The 21,767-nt window shown below is 63.7% G+C and overlaps 1 protein-coding gene across 1 annotated transcript in view; it reads left to right on the top strand.

Moving 5' to 3' along the window:
• The first annotated feature begins 617 nt into the window (after positions 1 to 617).
• SCUBE3 (signal peptide, CUB domain and EGF like domain containing 3) overlaps positions 618 to 21,767 on the top strand; it is a 26,688-nt gene continuing 5,538 nt past the window's right edge. Inside the window, exons 1-9 of the mRNA XM_026056520.1 lie at positions 618 to 702; positions 6,262 to 6,384; positions 6,958 to 7,083; positions 8,548 to 8,682; positions 10,707 to 10,832; positions 11,944 to 12,060; positions 19,070 to 19,186; positions 20,605 to 20,727; positions 21,624 to 21,740. Of these exons, the coding sequence (XP_025912305.1) occupies positions 618 to 702; positions 6,262 to 6,384; positions 6,958 to 7,083; positions 8,548 to 8,682; positions 10,707 to 10,832; positions 11,944 to 12,060; positions 19,070 to 19,186; positions 20,605 to 20,727; positions 21,624 to 21,740 (1,069 nt within the window). The remainder of the gene's footprint in view (positions 703 to 6,261; positions 6,385 to 6,957; positions 7,084 to 8,547; positions 8,683 to 10,706; positions 10,833 to 11,943; positions 12,061 to 19,069; positions 19,187 to 20,604; positions 20,728 to 21,623; positions 21,741 to 21,767) is intronic.

The raw sequence follows: 21,767 nt of genomic DNA, 5'->3' as shown, positions 1-21,767 counted from the left end.
TGGCTACTGGCCCTGCTGCTCCGGCGCAGACTGTAAATTCCTGCAGGCAGAGCCCCAGGCCGGGGGTGCGCGGGGGGGAGCAGCGCCGGAGCCGCCGGAGGCAGCGAGCGAGAAAGAAAGGAAGAAAGGAAGAAAGGAAGGAAGGACGAAAGGGCGTTGCTTGGATGGAGCTCTCCTTTCCACTCCCCTTTCGCAGGTCCCCAGCACCAGGGCAAGGCGGCCGCTTCCCCCCCGCCGCCGCCGCCGCCGCCGCCGCCGCCGCGGCTCCCTCGCAAAGCTGGAATTGGCTGGGATTATTTAGAAAAAAGAAGAAGAAGAAGGGATCAGAGCAGCCGCCAGGGAGAGGGCGATAGAGTCCGCTTTCTTCCAACTGCCCCGGGTCTCCTTCCCGCACTCTCTGCCTCTTGGGCAGCACCAAGAGCCCCAAGCTGAACCCAGAGCAGCTTTTTCCATCGTTTCGGTTCCCTTCCCTCCCTCTGCCTCCCACCCAGCGCGACGCCAGCCCCTGCCCTCTCCTGAGCTCCCTTTGCGTGCGCAGCCCCTTGTTTCTTTTAAAGCACTAGAAATCTCCCCCCCCCCCGTCTTGCCCCCGTTCCTCCCTCCAGACTGCGACTGCAATGGGAGCTTTGCAGATCGCTGGATTTTGCATGCTTCTCTTTCTCCTCCGCTCTGGAAGCACGCTGGCAAATAAAGCCAGTCAAGGTAAGAGAAATCTCCCCGGCTCTAAGGTTTGCTGTTTGATGTGTGCCTAGGCAGCCGGACCTCCTCTTTGGATCTGGAATTTTATATGCAGGCTGGAGAAATTAGCAGCAATAATAACAAATAGTTGAGCAGATTTTCAACGTTGCTTGCAGTTAGTCTCCCTGCTTCTTTTGATCTTTCTTTCTTTCTTTTTTTTTTGAACTCTTTAATGAGTTGCATTTCTTAACGCTCTTTTTTTTTTTTTTTCCGTCCGGACTCTTTATCTCAAGGCAAAGGGCGAAGAGGCAGAAAATTAGGGTCTGCAAAAAAGTCTGCACCCATCGCAGCAAGGGCAAGTGTTGCTGTTTGGAGGGGGCTTGGGGGCTTCTCTGTTCTTCCTGTTTCGCTGTTTGTAAAAAGGGGGTAATACTCCCTATCCCCATGTGGGCGAGGACGAATTTCTGGATGGTTTAGAGGGAATGTGCGGTGGAGCTGATATCTGTAATGCGGAAAGATGGGAGTTGTATAGTTGCATCTCTGTTTGTGTGTTTTACATGCGTGTGCTGAACCTCGGTGCCGTGATATCGCTACGGGCTGCGTGCTGCAGAAAAACTTCGGAGCTGAGCATAAACACTGCAAAAAATGCACGATCTCTTTCCATATCTAGAAAAGAGACGTCTCATCTTCATCAACTTTAGGCTTTCCTATTTCACCACTCGTATATTTAGCCGGAGCTTTTCTTCATAAACCCACACGTGTAGCTTTATGTATGGGCTATCTATATCTTAGCTTTCTCTATAGCACCTCTATATTTAGCTTGTGTTTTTTCTATATACACATGCACAGGAGTGCGCACGCACACGCAAACACACACACGAACCTATGTGCACAGTCTTGTCGGCTGTATCCAAGGTTTCTTTTTTCTAGTTCACCACTATCTACGTAATCTGTTGGGTTTTTGTTTTTTTTTTCATAGCGTTTAACTGTATGTAAGATTTATCAAAACCAGCTTTGGCTCTTGCTCTTGTAGTAGCTGCGTGTTTATGCGTACAGTGAGATTCGATAGAGTGCGAATGAAATATAGGAGGACAGGAGAGAATTAAAGAGCTCGTGCAAGCATTAGTAATCGTCCTGTTCCAGCCACGCGCGCTGTGGCTCGGAGCCCTGTCACCTACAAAGTTCGGGGGGATTTCAAGGCTCCCGTCTTATCTGTTTTAAAGTGTTCTCAAAACAATAGGCGGCTTTGCGGGAGGGCAGTCCGGACGAGCACGGGGGCAGATTTTCCAGGGCAAAGGTTTGGAAAGAGGGAGCCCAGCCCCATGTAAAGCTTTATGATTTAGCCTCAGCAAGGAATGCTTAGGTTTTTATCCCCCCTCAAATTATCTCCAGTGTATGCATTGCTTTCCTTTCTTATCATAATATTTATTTATTAAGGCCCTTTTGGTTTCCAGTTCCATTTAAGCCGGAGCCAGAATTGCATTAAAATAGCAAAGTAAAATTCCATCGTGCAGAGACTTGACAGATCCCTTCGGGGAACGAAAGGGGTGGAGTGGGGGTGGAGAGGGGGGAGCTCAATCCCGAGCCGGGCCCCTTTGCACCCCGCCGGGACCRGGCTCCTCGCGCCGCCCCGGCCCCCCGTGAGAGGCACCTTGGCCGCCCCGGCGGGTCGCTCCGCGGCGCTGGCGGGGGGCGCGGGCGGCGAATTTAGCGCCGCTGCCTGCGAGAGCGGCCGCGCTCGGCGGCGTCCCGCCGGGCGCGCAGCTGGAAAAGGGCGAAGTTGAAGGCTGGCGCCCGCGGCGCTGCTGAGAGCTCCCAGGATCGGCGCGGGGAGGGATGGACCGAGCGGGGCCGAGGCTGAAGTTGGAAGTAATGGACCCCCAGCTGGGGCTGGCGGAGAAAAATCCTTCTTTTCCAAGGATTTTCCCCTCGTCTGGCAACGTGGAGCTCTTTGAAACCACCTGGGGCACGTTTCACCCGGGACGTTTGCAAAAAGCAAAGGGGACATCGTCCCCGGCGGTGTCCGTGCCGGACCCGGGGGCGAGGGACCCCCGAGCAGGGGTGATGCCTGTCCCCGCCGCCCCCGAAGCRGGGACCCTCGGCAGGTCGCGCGCCGCCGAGCCTTTGCCCTGGCGGCCGCCTGAGGCCGGGCGCAGCTCATCTCGCGGAGGACGGGCCGGTTCGGCTGGGGCGAGAGCAGGTCGCGGGCAGGGTGCGCTGGCTCGTCCGCAACCCGGGGACTGTAGGAGAGGAAGGATTTAATGCTGCCGGCCCAGAGCCGGAGGACCTGGACCTCTGCTGAGTTTATCATCGGGCCAGTTGAGGGCTAGGAAAGCCTGCAGGGAAGGAGGAGGWTTGGCAGGATAAATCCAGACCGCCCCACGGGGGTCCCGCCGGCCCGGGAACGGCGCGTTGCCGAGCCCGTCTTGCCTGCGCTGCCTGGTCCCCGGAGGTGCGGGGATGCTGTCGCGTCCGTCCTCCCCCGGGCGTCCGTCTGTCTGTCCGTGGTCCCCAAAGCCACCTGCGCCGGCGGCCCGCGGAGGGGGCAGCGCGCCCGGGGCTCGCCGGGGAGGCCGAGCGGGGATGCGCGGGAACGGCCGGCCCGCGTTTCCCGCGCCGGCGCCGGGGGGCTCGGCTGGGCCTCGGGGCGATGCACCTGCGGCGCCGGGGGGCTTCGGGGGGCGGCGGGTTTGGCGGCGGCGGAGCGGCGATGCCGGGCGCTTCCCCTCCCAGCGCCGCGCCACCGCCTCCCCCTTGGCCGCCGCTTCCCTCCCGCTCCGGCAATCACAGTGTGCGACTGTTGTGCCTGTCCCCTCCGCCCCTCCGAAATATGAAATGTAAAACTGTAAACATTTCAACACGCAGCAGTTCAAAGGCGATCTTTGACTGAGGGCGTCTAACATGCCCGTACTTAGATTAAAAAGGGGAGGGGGGCGGGAAGGAGGGAAGAAGCCTTTTTTTGTAGCTGCCAACGGGAGTATAAATATTCAGACACCTCGAGTCTTCCAGTGCGGAGATGTATTGCTGCCTCCGCACGGCGCGGGGCTTTTTTTTTTTTTCCCCTCCGCTTTTTTTATTTATTTTATTTTTCTATAAATTTTCCCTTTGCAGACAGTCACGGCGGAGTCATGCATTTGGGGGGGGGGGAGCRCAGGAATAACCTTAACCTTCACTTTGAAAATCATAAGTCCCCGGAGAGAGGCCTTGGGAGAAGCCGGCGATGGCAAATAGAGTTTCTCTGTCTCCCAGGGCTGAGCGGAGCCCGGCCGGGCTTTCGGCAGGGCCCTCTCGTCTCGGAGATCTTGCGATTGTTGCTCCCTAAACAGAAAACAAACAAGCGCATTTTTAACCGGTCATTTTGATAAAGCACCACCACAACAACAACAACAACAGCAGCAGTGAAAACCCCCCTGGGAAACGAAGGCGGCTCTTGGCTCAGAGCATCCAGCCCTCCGCGGAAACGCTGCGGTCCAGCGGGTTCAAACCGACGCGCTTCCACGGGTGCAAAAGTCTTGCAAAAGCACCGTGACGTGGGGGGAAAAAAACCCCGACACCTGGGGCAGCCCCCCAAGGGGAGCAGGGCTGCAACGCCAGGCGCGCGGATGCGGATGCGGATGCGGGTGCGGATGCCGACCCTCGTCCCGCAGCCGCCGTGCCGCGGCGCCGTCCCCGTCCCCGTCGCCCTCGGCAGCTGCCCGGCCGGGCGGCGGGGCGAAGCAGCGATCAATAAACCGTACCGCAGCGTCGGAGGTGCTTATTAATACGCTGGTAAAAAGCGCTACTGAAGTTATAAAGCTTTAATTTGGCGTTAAGGCCGAGTGGAAACTCGGCGCGTCTGCCAACAGCTGCGCACACAGCCCCAGACAGAAAGGCTGTTAGTGTGTGCGCCTATATAAAAATAAAGAATAAAATTAATTTGAAAGGAAAAGCCGGCGCTCTTGCAGAAGAAGGGAAAAATGACGGCGCTTTTGCTTATTTAGGGGTTTTGGGGCTTTTTTTGCCGCCTTACCTCATCTCCCTCAAACGTGTCTGACCTTCCAGCCTAGGGATAGAAGCATCCTTTAAATAAATAAATAAATAGAAGAGGAAAGAACCTCAATCYGGGCTCTAAAAATACATGGGCGGTTGCTTTATTCGCCGCCCTGGGCATCCTGGGGCGACCCTCTTGCACCGGCAGCTGCTCTGCCACCGCCCAGCCCCGGGCAAGTCCCTCCGCGGCCCCGGCGGCGCGTCCGACCGAGGCGAGGGTTTTGCCGGAGCAAATAGGGATGGGAGCACCGGTGGGGATTTTTTTTTTTGGACTGTTGCGTCGCGCCGGCAAACGCCTCTGGCCGCCGCGGCCGCTGCAAACACCTGCAGCCTGGCCGTGCCTCCAGCCAGCCGCGTTTTTGGACTGGAGAAAACTCTCCTGCGGGAAAAACCAGGGCTGTCCTGAAAGCAAACTTGCCTTTGCATGGGAAAACGCTGCTCGTGCCGACAAAAGTTCAAATTTTTAGTTTTTTGAACTTTTTTTTCCTAATCTACTCAGCTTTGAAGTCATTTTTTAAGACAGGTTTTCTTATGATCCAAATATCAGCCTGCTGAAGTTAGGATTTCTGCCAATATGTGAACGGTTCCTAGGGTGTCTGGGTGGGTATTTATTCACCCTTCCCACACGCGTGCTTTTTTTCCTTTTTTTCCCCTTTTTCTGCTCCCGTAACCTTTCAGAATGGCTCCCACTTYGGAAAAATTACAGAGTGGCAAATTTATGATGTTTGCTTTTGTCCTTTTGCTGCTGCGTAACCTTTCCAAAGTTAGAGGAGTTTTGAAGTTGCAGAATGGAAAAAAAAAAAAAAAAAAGAAAAAGGRTAGAAAAAAGCCCACATGTGGGAGAGGCAGAGGCAGGACATTGTTTTCGGTGTTGCGGAGACATTGTTCATTGTGTTGAGTTTGAGGAGAGAGAAGGAAAAAGAGCGTCAAATAGAAGCGAAAATAATAATAATAATAATAAAAAAACCCTAAAAAAGTGAGATTTCTGGCAAAACGTTGGGAAAATTCCAACGGCGTCGTGTCCGATGGAAGCGCCGCCGGCTCCGGCGCGGTGGCGCGGGCCCGAGCCCGTGATTAATGGCCCGCGGGAGGCCGCGGTGGCCGCGGGCCATGGCTAATGTCAAACAGCAAATATGAATGCGTGCTGTAAATATTTATACAGGGCGCAGGCACGTGCCGCCTCCCGGGCRCAAGGGGAAGCTCCGCTCCCGCCCCGGGGCCGAGCGGCTCACGTYGCTCTCCACGCGCCCTCCGCCCCGGGGGCGAAGAGCCACGAGGGTTTTTGGGGGGTGACCGGTCGCCTCGGGGAACGGCTGATCGCAGGCGGAGGTTTTCGCCGCCGGCTGCTTTGGCTCCAGCCCGGGACTGAAGGCGTCGYGGGGTCGTTCGCCGTCGGGGCGTGCGAAGCGGCCGGCGGCGCGCSCGGCGGTCCTCGAAGCGCGGCGTGCCCATCGCCCGTGGCCTCGGGGCTGGGAGCGAGCTTCGCCTGCGGGCTCTTGGGCTGCGGGGCGGCTGCTGCCGGTGCCCCCACGGGCTCCCGCTCTCCCCTCGCAGACGTCGACGAGTGCGTCGAGGGCACCGACAGCTGCCACATCGACGCCATCTGCCAGAACACCCACAGGTCCTACAAGTGCATCTGCAAGTCGGGCTACGCCGGCGACGGCAAGCACTGCAAAGGTAGGGCCACCGCCAGGGCCACCGCCGGCACCGGGGCCGCCGCCACCGCCACCGCCCGGCCGAGCCCCCGGGCTGCAAACCGCGAAAGCCAAGCCGGAGCGGCCGCGGCGTTCCCGCGGGCGGAGGGGTTTTCGCGGCTGAACGGCCGCAGGGATGGAGCCGCGGGATCCAGCCACGGCAGCGAGGGGACAGCAGCTGGTGCAAGCGGCGTCCGCCAGCACCGAGCTCCCCGGGGCAGGGATTTGACGGGTTTCCGAAGGGAATCAGATACTTCCCTGAGCGCTAGGGAGCCGCCGGGGCTGTTCCCGTTTTCCCAGCGAAACCTTAAATCCAGGCRAACAGGTGGAGGAGGCAGTGGGAGCCCCTGGAGGGAGCTTGTTTCCAAGCCCCGCGGGCTTGTCCGGCCGCCCTCTCCGGCGCTTTGCATTCGTTTCGGCGGCCCGGCCGGTCCTCTCGGCCCTGGCCGCCTGCGCCCACACGTGCAACGAGTTAGTGGGCCTCAGGCAGCCCCCTGCCCGCGGCCGGGCCGAGGCGGCGCCCGCTCCTCCCCTCTCTCCTCTTCCCTCTCCGCAGATGTGGACGAGTGCGAGCGGGAAGACAACGCCGGCTGCGTCCACGAGTGCGTCAACATCCCYGGCAACTACCGCTGCACCTGCTACGACGGCTTCCGCCTGGCACACGACGGCCACAACTGCCTCGGTGAGCGCCGGGCCGGGGGCGAGTTCCCGCTCGGAGAGGTGGGCGATGGGCTCCGCAAGGGTTTGCTGCTTTGGCCCCGCAGCAAACCAGCCGCCGGGTTTCTTCCCCGGAGGATTTACCGTGCCGGGGTTTCGCCGCTGGCCTCGACGCCTTAACGCACCGGCACGGCGGCGCGTGGCCGCTTGAGCATCCCAGGGATGCCGGGAGCGGGAGCTGGCGCCGGCGCTCTCCGTGCATGCTCTCGTCCCCGGTTTGCGGGGGAATTTGCAGCCTTATCCCAACGCCGGTGCGGTGCCGCCGGCCGTGCACGGGCCCCGCTCGCGCTCCGGCTCAGCGCGGCACCTGCCCAAACACATGAGTTCATCGCGACCGCGGCGGGGCGGCGAAGGGGCCGGGTAAATAACCGCCGGGCCAAGACAAACCCCCCGCCTGCCTACGGAGAGGCCGCGCGGCCGCTTCCCCRCCGCCGGGCTCCCCGGAGCGCCCGGCACCGGGCGGCTCGCCTTCCTTCCGGCCGGAGCGCGAGCGGTCCCGGGGGCTTTTCCCCCTCGTTAGCGGCTGCGGAGGGGTCGTTAATGAGCTCATCGCTGGAAGGAAGCGGGGCGGCGGGGGAGAAGAGGGAGCGCGGACGCATACGCTTCGCATTAGCCGCCGGCCGCGGGGTCCCTGCAGCCCCCGGGGTCCGGGGGCAGATTTACACAGCTGGAAGGCGATCCGGGCGGGCGGCCCTGCCTTCCCCTCCCGCGGGAGGACGAGCCCACGGAGAAGAAAGGGAAGCCGGGCTCGGAGAGCAGCAGACGTAATGTGTTTACAGAGTTGCGCCGGCAGCGGGGAAGGCTGGGCGAGGAGGAGGAGGAGGAGGAGGAGGAGGAGGCGGCAGCCCCGGTGGCCCGCGGGGCGAGGAGGGGGCGCGGGGCGGCGTCTCCCGCCCCCCCTGGGCGCTCGTCCCGGCAAGCCATCGTGGCCGAGGGCTGCCAGAGCCTCTCTGCCGGCGGGTTTTCCGCACCCTCGCGGCGCTTTGCCGGGCTGGAGCGGGAAAGGCTGCGGGTTGCACCCCGGCTCTGCTGGCAGAAGGGGACCCAGGAGTCCGGGTGGCTTGGCACCCCGGAGCACCCAGCGTCGGTGCCGCTTGCCCACCAGAGCTGGATCGGGAGCGGGGCCGGGGGTGCCGTCAAGCACGAGGCCACCGCACGGCCCCTCCGGGGCGACCCGTGGAGCTGGGGTGGGAATTCGAGCCCTCATCCTGCCGCTGAGGCCTTTTGGATCCCCCCACCTCCGGCGCGCTTAATAAAACCGGCATTAGGGCCGCGGCTCCTGCCGGAGGAGCCTGAGCATCCTGCGGTGCCCGGGACGTGGGAATCCCCCTTCTCCGCGGCTCGGGGTTCCCACGCGGGGGCCGGCCCGGTTTCGGCCGTCCGCCGGCGGGTTTTCCCGCGCTCACGCGCCGCCCGCTTGCCTCCGCAGACCTGGACGAGTGCGCCGAGGGCAACGGCGGCTGCCAGCAGACCTGCGTCAACATGATGGGCAGCTACGAGTGCTTCTGCCGGGACGGCTTCTTCCTCAGCGACAACCAGCACACCTGCATCCAGCGCCCCGAAGGTCGGTGCTCGGCGCCTCCCCGCTCCCGGGCCTCCTTTCCCCCCCCCCAAAGTCCCCTCCCCGGCGATGGGCTCCAAGCCCCCGCTTGCTTCGGTTGCAGCCGGCCGGGGATTGCTGAGACCGGGCAAGGCGTTACAGGAATGAGCGGCGGCCGCGCGGGTCGGGATCGTAGCCCCGGTGCGTCGGTTTTGCTGGCGAGCGAGCAGGTTTAGCCCCAGGGCACCGGGAGAGGATGCCGCAGGGCCGAAAAGGATCTGCGCCCGCCACCTGCCAAGCGGCTCCTACCCCTTTTCCAGGGATTTATCCRGCGTCCGTCCTGGCTGCTCATAGCTGCTGGGGTAGGGCGACAACGGGTGGCTTTGGTGGCCTGGGTTTGGCAGGTCGACTGCCAAGCATCCCTCGACTGGACGGAGCGTGGCAGCAGGGGCTGAGCCCGGCAAGCTCATTGCATGCCAGCGGGAGAGGTCTCGTTTCCCGGGCTGCCACTTTGGATGGTGGCCGTCGGGAAGGCTGGAGCGGAGGCGCGGGGGATCCCGGCGGGAGCTGCGGCGAAGGCTTTGCCCCACGTCACGAAGCCCCGCRGGCCCCTCGGTCGGGCACCCGAAACAGTAGCACCGGACAGGGGCTGGCGATCCCCGGTCCCTCCGGCTCGTTGCTGGTTCTGGATCGCTGCCATCTGGAGCAGCCCCTTGGAAATAAGGCGAAATGAGAGTTTTCCCGTTTCCGCCGATTTTTATCTTCGCCGCTTGGCAAAGCCGCAGGTCGTCTTTGCTTTCCCCCTTCCCCAGCCGCGTTTATCCCTGTGCGAATCTCTGCCACCAGGAAGCGAACGGCTCTGCGGGGCTGAGCAGCCCCGGCCCGGATCCCCGCGTGCCGGGGGCTCGCGCTTGGGAACAGCCGCTGGGGAGCAAGGGCGAGAGGGTTGCGGCCCATCCCCGGATCGCAAGCCTGGAAAAAGTGGAAAATTAAAGGCGGTTTGGTGTAAAAGCTCCTTCTGCCTTAACCCGTGGCTCCGGGGGGAGTAAATTCCCCGGGGGGAATCACCAGGGGAATCCTAGGAAAACAGTGCGCGGCCATCCTGGGCTGGAGGCGAGCCAGGCGAGCCCGCCGCTCCCCCGGGAAGCGCCCGGAGCGCTCAGAAGACCGCAGGCGGTCAGGACCTCGCTTTCCCGGACGACGGCGTCTCCGGCGGGGCAGCAGCACCGCAGCGGGGCAGAGCCGCCCGCCAGCTCCCACTTTCCCCCGGGGGGCTCCGCATCCCGGCCCGCGGGGGCCGACGGCAAAGAGGGGAAAGAAAAGAGGGGGGAAAAGAGGGGAAAGCGGGAGGAAAGCCATCSTTTGGAGGAGAGGTGGCGAGAGGCTGGCCGGTGCCGCTGCCGGAACGGCGYGTGCCGGCGGCTCCGGTGCGGAGGCCGAGCCGGCGGGTTCGGAGGCGGCAGGGTCTAATTACAGAGGGCTGGAGCGGCGGCTGCAATTAGAGCTGCTGGCCTGGCCTGGAGCGGAGCCAGGCGGGATCTGCCCTGCAGGTGCCGGGACGGGATGCAGCCTGTGTCCGTCCCCCTCCCGCGGGCTCCAGCCTGGGGTTTTAACCCTCCCTGTGCCGCGGGGCGGGTGTAGCAGCTCCCCAAATCCTCCTTCCCTCTGCTCCCCCCCGCCGGGGTTGCGAGCGGGTGAATCCTGCCTGGGTTGTCGTTGCATCCTGCACGTCCCCGGGGCTGCCCGCTGCGACGGGGACGCGAGCTCCTGCCGCCGCCGGCGCRGCTCCCTGGGCGCCGAAAGCCCTGAGCCTGGGACGGGGGGTCCGGCACGCACCGGAGGGGATGTTTCAAGGCTCCGGGCTGGCTTTATTGGGAGCAGCYGGAGGCAGCTCCCTCCGGGGCATTGCCCGGGGTCACTCTGCCCCTCCGAGGTCCCGGAGCGTCTCCGTATTGTGCATCCCCGTGCTGCCCCACACACCCTTCTTTCCCCGCGGACGGGGGCCGGGGGGGGGTGCAGCTCCCACGTGCCGCCTTCTCTCCCTTTAGAGGGGATGAACTGCATGAACAAGAACCACGGCTGCGCCCACATCTGCCGCGAGACCCCCAAGGGCGGCATCGCCTGCGAGTGCCGCCCGGGCTTCGAGCTCACCAAGAACCAGCGGGACTGCAAACGTAAGGGGCGGCGCGGGGGCACCTCGGCCACCCGGCCTCCCGGGGCGCGATGATTCGGAAACCCCCCCCCCGACCCCGGTCCCCCCCGTGCTGAACCCCTCCAACGCCCCCCCTGCCGTTTGCACGCCGTGTCCGGGCGCGCGGGACGTTGCACCCTTGCGCGGTGCAGGCACAGGGGCCCCAACGTGCCAGCTGGGAGCCGGGGGGGGGGTCCCGAAAGTGCCGCGTCCGCCGCGTGGTCCTGGCAAAGCCCTGGGGCGTCCTCGGACGGGCCCTCGAGGGCTTTTCCCCCTCGCAGAGCGCTGCTCGCCGGGCCGCGGGCTGCCCGCCGCGGCTTCCGCGCTCGGCGCCGCTCCGCTTTCCCGAGTCTCTCAAGCTGGGAGAGCGTGATTGGCACGAGAGCAGCRCTGGAATCGTCTCCCTCGGGGGAAAATGGTGCTCTCGGCCTGTCTGATCTCATGCCAGGGACTCGCTGGCACTGCCGAGACTATTAAACGCGCAGTTATATATTTATTTGATTGTTTTTATTTTGTTTCTTATTTGCTGKCTGCAGCAAGCCTGTAAAATTGCTGATGAAATGGAGTTTTAATCCTCCAGGGCTGTTTGCCCTCCGAGCTAAATGGAAAGCGCACCTTGCCTCCCGGCGGACGCTGGCAGGGCTTTCCAGGAGCCCCTGAGTCGTTGCGGGGCTCCCGCGAGTCCCACCCTTCCCCTGCGGCAGCAGTTTTGGGGGCAGCGAGGACGGACGGTCGCGGGAACCGGGCCGCGGGTCCGCTCGGCTCGGGCTCCGCCGGTGGCGTTTAGCAAGAAACCACTGAATAGTTTTCTCCTGCCGAGATCCCGCAGGGAAAGTCGAAGGGCTTTAGAAATTATCCGGGAGGGAGGAGGGATTTTCTGTGGGATACGGCTGAGGTTCTCCAAGCCGGCTTTATGCTACCGCTTGGGGCACATCCAGCTGGAGCAGGGGCAGGTAGTTGCCACCGGGGGACGGGAGCGAGGAAAGGAGGCTCCGTCCTCGCGGAGCTGGTTGGAGGGGTCCCGGCGCGGGCGGGCGCCGGCGCTCGCGGCCCCCCCCCCCCCCCGGCTGACGGCCTGTGCTTCACTCCCGCAGTGACCTGCAACTACGGGAACGGCGGCTGCCAGCACACGTGCGACGACACCGACCAGGGCCCCAAGTGCGGCTGCCACGTGAAGTTTCTGCTGCACTCGGACGGGGTGACGTGCATAGGTAGGTGCGAGCCGGCGCCCGGCTAGACCCCTCCGGGGTGGGGGTGGGGGGTCCGGCGGGGGGGGTCCCCCTGCAAGGCGACGGTCCTCCGCTCGGTCCTCTTGCACCACGCCGCGGCGCCCGGGCTGCAGGCTGAGCTGCGCCGCGTAGGCAGAGTCAGGGATTCGCCTTCCGGTTGCTCTTGGCCAAAGGAAGGTCTTCTCCAAGCCTCTGCGACGCGGCACCTCCGTCCGTGAGAAGATCGGGTGCTAAAGGGCAAGAGGGGTTAGGGGCAGCGTGACGGACGTTGCTTGCACCTGGGCGGCGCGGAGGGTCGGGGACGCCGGGCAGAAGCGCCCGCGGCGGTGCTGCGGGGGACTTTCGGGAAGGAAAAGCAGGTCTTTGGTCCCAGGCAATGGTCTTGGTCTTGGCAATGCCCCAGGTGATAGAAACCGGCACCGTTGCAGCACCATTATCTTCCCGTATATTTGCTCTCCGGCAGCGTCTGGGGCCGTGCGCCGGCGGGGGCAGCTTTGGGCGGAGCAACCCGTTGCAAACTGCAGCTCGGCGCCACGGGGCCTCGGCTCCGAAACGATTGTTTTGCAAAAAAAAAGAAAAGAAAAAATCTGACCCAACAACCCAGCCACCCCCAAAATTGTCCTTTTCCTGTGTGTGCTTTCAAACTGTAAAACATCAAACAGAGATAGAAGTTTTACTGGTTTCAGATGCTTGTGCAGTTTAACAGCTGATTCAATTTAAAAAAATGTTACATTTGGGGAGTGATTAAGTCTGCAAATTGCTCTAGATGTTTTAGTTCTTATTGCAAAATAAAAAGGAAAAGGGAATTGAAAGCAACTGAAAGCCACCGAGAGGTTTTGGCTCCTCACGCCCCTGCTGCGCACAAACAGAAAACGCTCTGCGCTTTCCAAAGACGGTTTCATCCTCTGATGGAAAAGGGGCTGGAGAAGCCCCTCCAAGCCCTCTCCCTGGAGCCGGAGCTGCCTCCGAGGGATGCGGTGAGCCGAGTTTCRGCTGCCTCCAGTCCGTCGCTGGGGCCAGTGCCCGCTCCCAGGCGCTGCCCCCCCCCAGGAAAGCTTTCCTGCTCTCCAGCTCCRGTTTTCGCTACCTTCACGTCACTGCCATAGCCCGGCCTCCTTTCACGCGCGGTAATTAATCCCATTCCCCGCTTGCCCTTTGCGGATGCTCGCGGCCTCTTCTCCCCTCCATCCTTCGGCTCGCAGTGGCCGAGACGCGTCTGCTTTTGCTAACTCGGCTCCTTCGACCCCTGGGACCATTGTGCCCTTTTCCGCCCCCCTCTCCGGCACTGTATCCAYGCCGGTGGACAGGGATCGGAGCCCTCGGTGGGGGCTTCTTGCAGCTGGCTCCTGCCCTGGTGCCGGCCGGAGCTCCCGGCGCGCGTGCGCATGCACCGTCCGACCTGCGGCCGCTTGGCTTGTCCCGGTCTGTGCAATCGGTGCATGGCCGGAGGAGCTGGGAAACGGGGCGCCGGCACCCAAACCGCCTCGGCTGCTCCCCCGAGGGTTGCGGAGCCGGCCCCGGGACTCGGGGCGGGCGGCAGAGGGAGCCGGGAGCTTTCGAAAGCTGCCAGCTGCTCGGGGCGATGCCCGGTTTCCGGAGGGTCGTGGCACTCAGGCCCTCGGGCATTGCAAAGGGGAGAGGACGATCTTCGTCTCGCGGAGCGCGGTCCCCAAAACCCCCATCGCCATCGCCGCCGCGGCCGCCCCCTGCATCCCGACCTGGCGGCCAGCACTTCCCGCCTGAGCCGGCTTTTTGCTCACCACCTTCCTGGGGGGAATAAAGCGATGGAGCAACGTCAGCTCCAAATCCCTCGGGAGCTGCTCGTTCCCCGCTCCAGGGCTTCGTGCCCGGGGTCCGTTTGCTTCGTGCCCTCTCCCGGCCCGCGGCGCCGGCCCGGGGGCTCCGAGCGCGGTGGGAACAGTGCGGGATTGTGCCGGCGGCCGCGCTCGCCCGCCCTGCGGGAATGCCCGGCCGGCAGATTTACAGCCGAGCGGGAGGCCGAGGTACCTGCTCGGATATTTATAACCACCCTTTATTTTTATTTTTTATTTATTTTTTCCCYCCCGTTTTACAGCCAGGGTTCAGCCTGCCCCGCTCGCCGGCGCTCGCTCCGCCGCCCTCTCGCCCCGTCTCCATTTCCTCCGAAACGTCTCATCGTTTCGAGGGGGAATAAAGTTTCCAGCCGTGTGGGGGGGGACGGCGATGGGGGGGGGGAACGCAAACTCGCGCCGCCCGTTCCCGCGGGCTTTGAAAGCGTCCGCGGTGCGTTTGATGGGCTGCCGGGGTCGGCCCCCGGCCCCGCTTGCCTTGGATCGCGCCGCGCGGCAGGAAGCGCCCTCAGCCCCTCCGAGCGGCGGTTTCATTAGGCCGCGGCCGGGGTTTTTCATTTTTCCGCTTTTTATTGCTGCTTTTAAAAAGGCAGATAATGAATAACATGCCTCCGAGCAGAGCGGGGCCAGCCCTGATGGCTCCCGACATGTCTGCGGGAGCGCGGAGGAGGGGAGCAGCGAGGGGAGGCCAATGACCTTGTGTATTTATGTTTGTGCTCTAAAAGCAGCCTTTTTTAAAGGAAAAAAAAAAAGCCCTGCGGGTGGGAGCGATCTGCACGGCCCCGGCACCCGGGAGGCAGCGCCGAAGGGCGGCCGGGTGGTGCGGGGAGCCGAGCCGACTCCGCGCCGGGGCCGCCAGCCCCGCGGCTCCAAGCGTTCCCGCGGGACGCAGGCGCCTGGCTCCGTCCCCGGATAGCAGGAGTGTGCCGGAGCGAGCCTGGATTCGGCTTAGCTGGATTCGGCTTAGCTGGATTCGCCGTGCAGCTGCCGAACGCGCAGCCGGCCCCGCGCTAATGCCCTTTGCCGGGCGCTTTCCGGCCGTGTCGCGTGCCGCCGGACAGGAGGGGAGCGGGCTCGGCGGGGGACCCCAGGGTGCAGCCCGGGCTTTTTCGGACGGGGCGGCCGAGGACCCTGCTGGCGCCGAGCCCCAGCTCGCCCGGCCGCGGGGGGAGAGACCCGGGCCGCTTCCCTCCAGGAGGTGACACCACTGATGGGTGACGCCAAGCGAGCGCCTCGCCGGACACCCTTTCTAAATCCCGTTTTTTATAATGTCAAACAGGGGAGAGACACTTCCAGCAACACGTTATCCTTGAGACGTTTTCTAATGGTAAATATGTCTGTTCTCTCTATCTCCTAACCCGCAGGCGGTCTCCCGTCCCCAGGCGAGCGCGGGGGGCTCAGCGGGCCGACTAACCGCATGCCTCGCTTTGCACGCGCCGGGCGCTGCCGCTATCCACCGCCGACGCTCCTAAACCCGCCGGAGCAAGCTCTTCCTGGAGCCGTTGCTCGTGGGCAGGGAGGCAGGGCTTGCTCCGGCYGCGCTTGCATGGCACGGGGCGCACGGCGCTCCCGCTGCTCCGGCCCCCRGGGGCCTCCATGCGGCGGGACAGCGCCTGCGGCAAGTTTTCTTTCTCCCCCCGACTCAAGGGAGGCGGAAAAGCRGCTTGCTGGGAGCCACGGGCCGTTTGCCTGTGCGGGGGGGACGGAGAGGGGATGCTCGTGCCTGGCTCTTGCCGGAGGACCGCGGTCCCTGCGCGCCGGCGCCGGGCGGGAGCGTTTGCAGGCAGGGAAGGCGGAGGCACCGCGGGTCGCTCCCGAGCTGACGTCCAGGTGTAGCTTTCTCCCCTTCTCTTCATCTGAAGATCTCCCCACCATGTCCCGACCGGCAGAAGTGGGATTTTTTTTTCCAGGATGGGGCCACCTTCCCCCCCTGTTTTGGGTGCGCTGTGCGGCTGGGGTGCAGGAGCCGCGTTGCAGACAGGTGGCCCGGGCGTCCCTCGAGCGTCAGCTCGATCCACCCCAGCGCTCTTGGGCTTTCTGCCTTGGGTTCCTGCTCTGGAGACCTCTTCTTCCTCCTTCCCTCTCCTCCTGCCTCTCTCCATCCCTCTGCCTCCCCTCCCGGCATCTCGGTGGGCGTCTGCCCCGGGGCGACTTGCCRAGTGATCGGTACCGAACGCCCCGAAGCAGCTTTGCCTCCCACCACCCACCCAGATGAGCAGTTGCCAGGACCCGCRACACCGGCTGTGTCCCTTCCCCGGGTCCCTGGGAGCCACCAAGGTCCTCGCGAGCCGGTGGCAGCACCACAGGCTTCCCCACCGGCCCTGCTCAGTGCAGCTGCCGCAAATTCCCACGCTCGTTCCTGGCGAGCCAAGTTGCCCCTTCGCAGCACCCAGCCTCTCCCGGGATGCAGGCGCGGGTGGGGGATGTCCGTGGGGCCGGAGCACCCCGGCGTCGGGCTCCGCTAACTGCGCTAGAGAGGCGCCCGGCTGGGAGAGAAAATGACCTTTTATCGCGCCCGGCGCCTTTGCTGCTTCCCTGAGGATTTCCYTGCTGCTGCGCCCGCGGGTCCCTGAGCCCTGCGCCACGGTAGGTGACGCCTCCGCCCCGACGACGAGGAAGCTGGAGCGGTTCGAAGGTGCAGCGACTTGCCCGCGCRCGTGGGAAGCTTGTTTCGGGACGTGCTGGGTACACGCACGCTCGCGGCACGCTCGGGGAGAGCYGCGACTGCTCAGCGCCGCGGGAAAAGCCCGGCCTGGCCCCAGCAGCTGCAGGAGCGCGGCGAGCACGTGGGGCCGGYGCCCGGTGTCGTCGGTGGTCCGCGGGGATTTGCAGGCGTGCCGCGCCGGCCGCGCTGGCGGAGGGCTTTGCAATCGGGAGGCGGCGATTAGCAGGCTGATCGCCTGCTTGGGGAGGGGGGGCTCTACAGCCCCATGATGCGCCGGCGAGCCAGATTGCACCCGGCTAACCTGCTTTTAACCATGCAATTAGTCCCGTGGGGCTGATATTGCTCGGTGAGTGCCGGCGCTCGGCAGGTCGGAGCGCTGCTCGGGCGCTGCTTTGCAACGGAGGTCGTGCTTTGCGAAGGGGGGGGTTGCTCCGGCGGCTGAGCAGCGCGAGCACGAGCCCCCCCGTGCATCCTGCACGGCAGCGGGGCGCGGGCTGGCTCTGAACCTCGGCCAAAATCCCTGAAGGTGTGAAGGGCGTTTGGGGCCGGGAGGGGAGGAGGGCGGCGCCGTGCCAGGGGACGCTGTGAGCATGGGAAATCGCTGCAATTCGGCGGCCCCGCGGAGCCGCGCTCCCCTGAGCCCTTTCTCCCAGGTAGAGCCACTTCGGCTGCTGCTTCTGGGTAACGAAGAAAGCAGCGTTTGCTTCGAGCGCCTCGTTCCATCTCGGCGGCGACCCTGTTAAATTAATCCTCCATTGGCTCGTTCTGCCTGAGCCGCCAGAACAAAGGCTGGAATTAAATCACGACTTAGGGCCGCCGTAAAGTTTCCCGGCCCCGGCTCAGTGCGGCATCGCCCACGCGCTTCGCCCCGGCCCCGACGCGGCGCTCGCCTGCCTTGCGGCGCCAGGACCCAGCCCCGTTGCCTATCCACAGAAATCTGCCCCTCGGTGTTGCGTTTTGTAATTGTGCTGGCTGTTAATTGCAGAGAACGGGCCCCTTTTTGTTCCCTTATTATGGGACGTCGTAAAAATAGCAGCAGCGAGAGGAGCACAGAAGGATCCCAGCTCCGTCGCCCTGCAGCGAATGGTTGGAGGCTGCAGTCATTTGTGCCCCATGCRGCTCCTGCAAAGAGCGCGAGAACCTGGGATTTGCTCTTTCCAAGGAATTTCTTCAAGGCGTTTCCATGTTGGGTTCCTTGAAGCCCAAACGGCTCGCTCAGCCAAGCGAGCGGCCTTCTAAAGGAATAGTTTAYTACCCTTTGTGAACAACTTAATGCACTTCAAGCCATTGTTCTAGCGGTTAGGGCCAAAACTGCGGATTGATCTCACAGGGAAGCTGTCAAGCTGAAAAAGCTTCATTTAAATTAGTGGCCCTTCTAGYTCCACCAGCCACAGCTGAGTCTGATAATGCTGAAATAATTAACTTTTTGGTTTTAATTGGATTTTTTTTTCCACTGATGCTGCCTCTGTGTGTGTGTGTGTCCCAATCTTACAAAGCGGCTCTCAAATTAGACCGTGAAGCGKGTCTGGCCCCCGCCGGCGGGTGACRCGAGGCGGCGGCGGCGGCGAAGGGGCGAGAAATCGCTAGGGTCGATTCGAGGGTCCCCCGGCGGGGACGCAGCCGGGGATGCGGTGCTGCTGCCTCTGTGGGGTCCGAGATCCCCCCTTGGATGGTGACAGCCTGGATATTTTGGGGCAAATGGCTTCGGAAGTGTCCCCAAGCGTCCCCGCGAGGGTGCTGGGCAGGGGCAGGGTCGATCCTGGCGAGCCACGGAGGGGTTTCTCCTCCGGCAGCAGCCTGCTCTTTCCAGGAGCGAATCGCCTCCGTCAAGCCGCCTGAAACGGCCTCGGYGGCGGCTCTTTCCTCACCCGCCTTACGGCCTGACACGTGTTTTTAATGAGGCATCTCGGGGTGGAAGAGCCGGGCTCTTCCCGCTCCCCTTTCCAGGCTGCCCGGCTTTCGCCGAGGACGTTCACGGGGTTTTAAAGAGCAGCTCGTTCGCGAGCGGGAGGATCGCGCCGGGGTCAGGACRGGGATCTGGGCGCTTTTCCCTGGCTTAGCGCCGTCTGCAACCCGGCACAAATCGCCCACGCCCTTGCTTGGCCTCCAAAGCCCACAGCGAGCGGCGCCCGGGCACGCGGCAGGGCGCTTTCCGTGGCGCCGGAGAAGGCGAAAGCTGCTACGGGGTCGCAAAGCTCTGCTGCGCGGCTGCGTGGTCCTGCCTGCCCGATGCGCCAGGCCAGGTGGCTGCCACCGTGCGTGGCCTTAACCTGCCAAATCCTGCTCTCCGTAGTGGAATATCGATTAATAACAGCAATCCTCGCCTGCGCTTCTCATGCATTCAAAGCCAGAGGCGGCGGCACGGGGGAGGTTTGCAGCCTCYGGCTCTCGCCGGGAGCCGGCGGGTTCGGCGGCGGGGCCGGGATGGGGTGACGCCGGCRCGGCCCCGGGGCGCGCGAGTCGCTCACCGCCGCCGCTCTCTCCCCTCTCCGCGCAGAGACGTGCGCCGTGAACAACGGGGGCTGCGACAGCAAGTGCCACGACGCGGCCACGGGCGTGCACTGCAGCTGCCCCATGGGCTTCATGCTCCAGCCCGACCGCAAGACGTGCAAAGGTAAGCAAGCGGGCGGCGAGCGGGGGCCGCGGGCGGCGAGCGGGGGCCGYGGGATTTGTCGCCGTCTTGGCTCTCCACTGGGCTGCGATTTGCAGACGTTCCCACCGGGAAAGTCTTTGCTCGGGCAGGTGGCCCTAGCCCGGGGCTCGGAGGGAGAAGGGGCTTGGGATGCATCCGAGTCCGCGGCAGGCGCCCGTTCCCGCGGCGGTGCCCGTCCACGGGTGCACGCAAGGGAGAAAGACCCCTAATGCATGCACGCCCGTGAATTCGGGGTGCCGTGCCTCCGAGGGGACGCCCCAGCCAGCCGGCTGCCGGGGCGGCGGGGCGGGAGGCCGGACGGCGCCTGCGTTTCGTCTTTTGGCAGCTCGGGGAACTTGACCCCGGTTGAAAGGAAAGCCCCGGCCCGCTGAAAGCTGTCTACCTRCCTGACTGATTCCAGAGCCCCTCTGCCCCCTTTATTATTTTTTTCCRAGCACGCCGCCCCTCTGATTCTGCCGTTTCCAGGAAAGCGCAATAACCCTGCGCCATATCCCCTGGGCCTGGGGTTTTATTACAATTGCGAGTTGTTTTACAGCTAGTGCCCTCGCGATAATAAAAAGAAAGCCCTGGCCCCAGAGAGCCCGGCTGCGGCCCCGGCGTGGGGGACGGGGGCAGCTCGGGAAAACGGCTGCCTCTTCCTCTTCCCAGGCTCCTTCCATTGCACAGGTCATTTCCTAGCAGTAAATTTTCCGATTAGTAGGAAAAATAATTAAAAAAAAACCCTCAGCCAGCCTCTTTCCAGGTTCTCAGGGCTCTTTGCAATTACTGGGGCATCGTTGTTTTAGCTGTGTTTATGGCAAGAAAAAAGTGGCAAGCAAAGAGGTGAGGCTGGAAAAGTATTTATTCCCTGCAGCTGCTGCTGTTGAAGGAGGCGGTTTTCCCCTCCCGGCTTTCTCCTTTTTTCCTAGTGCTCCTGGTCCCCCAGGGCCTGGTAGCAGCCCTCAGCCAGACTTGTGACTCTGCAAAATCTCCTATCTGATACTGCTTCCCCCCGGGCTGTGAAGCTCCTTGCAGATTCCCAGCCCTCCTCCGCTCCCTCGGAGCTGGCACGTGGTCACAGGATTGCTTTGGGGAGAGGCTGGGACCCGCGGGAATGAAGTGAACCCCGGAGTCCCGGCGTTCCCCATGCCGCAGAGCCGGCCGGTGTCGTGCATCCGTCCCCGTTCCCACCGGTATCCGTGATCCAGGTTCAGGGTCCAGGTGGTTCCTCTGTTTCTCGGCTCGTGGTGGAGACCTGGTCTGGAGGGACACCTCGGACCTCCTTGGAGGACCCCACGGGGCGCCTGCTGGAGGAGCGGCTCCCCCCGGCTCGCGCCCCACGTCCCCGCGGGCGGCACGGCGCGGCGCCTGACGGGCGTCTCGCCTTCGCGTCCCCGCAGACATCGACGAGTGCCGGCTCAACAACGGCGGCTGCGACCACATCTGCAGGAACACGGTGGGCAGCTTCGAGTGCAGCTGCAAGAAGGGCTATAAACTGCTCATCAACGAGAGGAACTGCCAAGGTGACGGGCCGGCGGGACCCCTCGCCTGCTCCCTCTTCCAGCCCGCGCGCTTTGCGGACCTCCCCGGTTGTCCCTTTTCCAGGCGCAGGAATGCTAGGCTGCTTAGTCACCGCTCTTTGCTTTTCTCGGGAAAAAAGGCTTCTCGGCGTAGCATGTCCTTCTGGGGATTAGCGCTGGATTTGGGTCCCGGGCTGGGGCTTATCGCTTTGATCCGCGTAGCTGGGCTGCCGTCCCAGCCCAGCCCAGCCCGTGCCGCGGCAAGCGCCGCTTCTCGGCCCCTCGAGTTGCCCCCTTCGCGGCTCCGCGCCCGCGTCGGCACTGGCACGTCGCGGCTTTTCCCAAAGCGCTCCGCTTCGCCGCACAGCGCTTTCGCGGGAGCAAAAAGCAACAGTGTGACCTTAACTGGGTGGGAAAGCTCCTCCACCGAGGCACCAGCAGTTGCCTTATCGGAGGGGCCTGCGCTCCTCGTGAGAGGCAGTTTTCCTGGGATCGGCGATGGGAAGAGCAGCAGGACGTGTCCTGCCTTGTCTCTCCCCTTCCCGGGAAGCTTCCCCTCGCCAGCCACCCTGCGGCACGCTCCGGGCCGCAGGAATGGGGTGTTTCCTCCACGGGGCAGCAAGGATTTGGTAGCTTTTCCAAGGGTTTCTTCTTCTTGGCACCCTTCCTCCTTTTCCCCTCYGTGCACTGAGAGCTGCCGGAGGGCAGGGAAGGGAGGAGGAACACGCAGCCCGCTCGGATAGCGAGCCAGGACGCCCGGGCGCTCTGCTCGCCTGGGCTGTCCCCTTCCTGACTTTCCCCCCATCTCCTGCCATCCGGGAGGGAGCCGGGGTGCAGCGGAGCGGAGCGGGGYGCAGCGCGAGCCGGCCCTCACCTCGGCGCCCCGGCTTCCCCGGCAGACATCGACGAGTGCTCCTTCGACCGCACCTGCGACCACCTCTGCGTCAACGCGCCCGGCAGCTTCCAGTGCCTCTGCGGCAAGGGCTACACGCTGTACGGGCTCACCCACTGCGGAGGTAGGGCCGGGGCGGCGCGGCCGGCCG

This window comes from Apteryx rowi, unplaced genomic scaffold, assembly GCF_003343035.1.
Source record: "Apteryx rowi isolate R43461 unplaced genomic scaffold, aptRow1 scaffold_132, whole genome shotgun sequence".
Lineage (NCBI taxonomy): Eukaryota > Metazoa > Chordata > Aves > Apterygiformes > Apterygidae > Apteryx > Apteryx rowi.
This window is presented reverse-complemented; position numbering and strand designations above follow the sequence as displayed.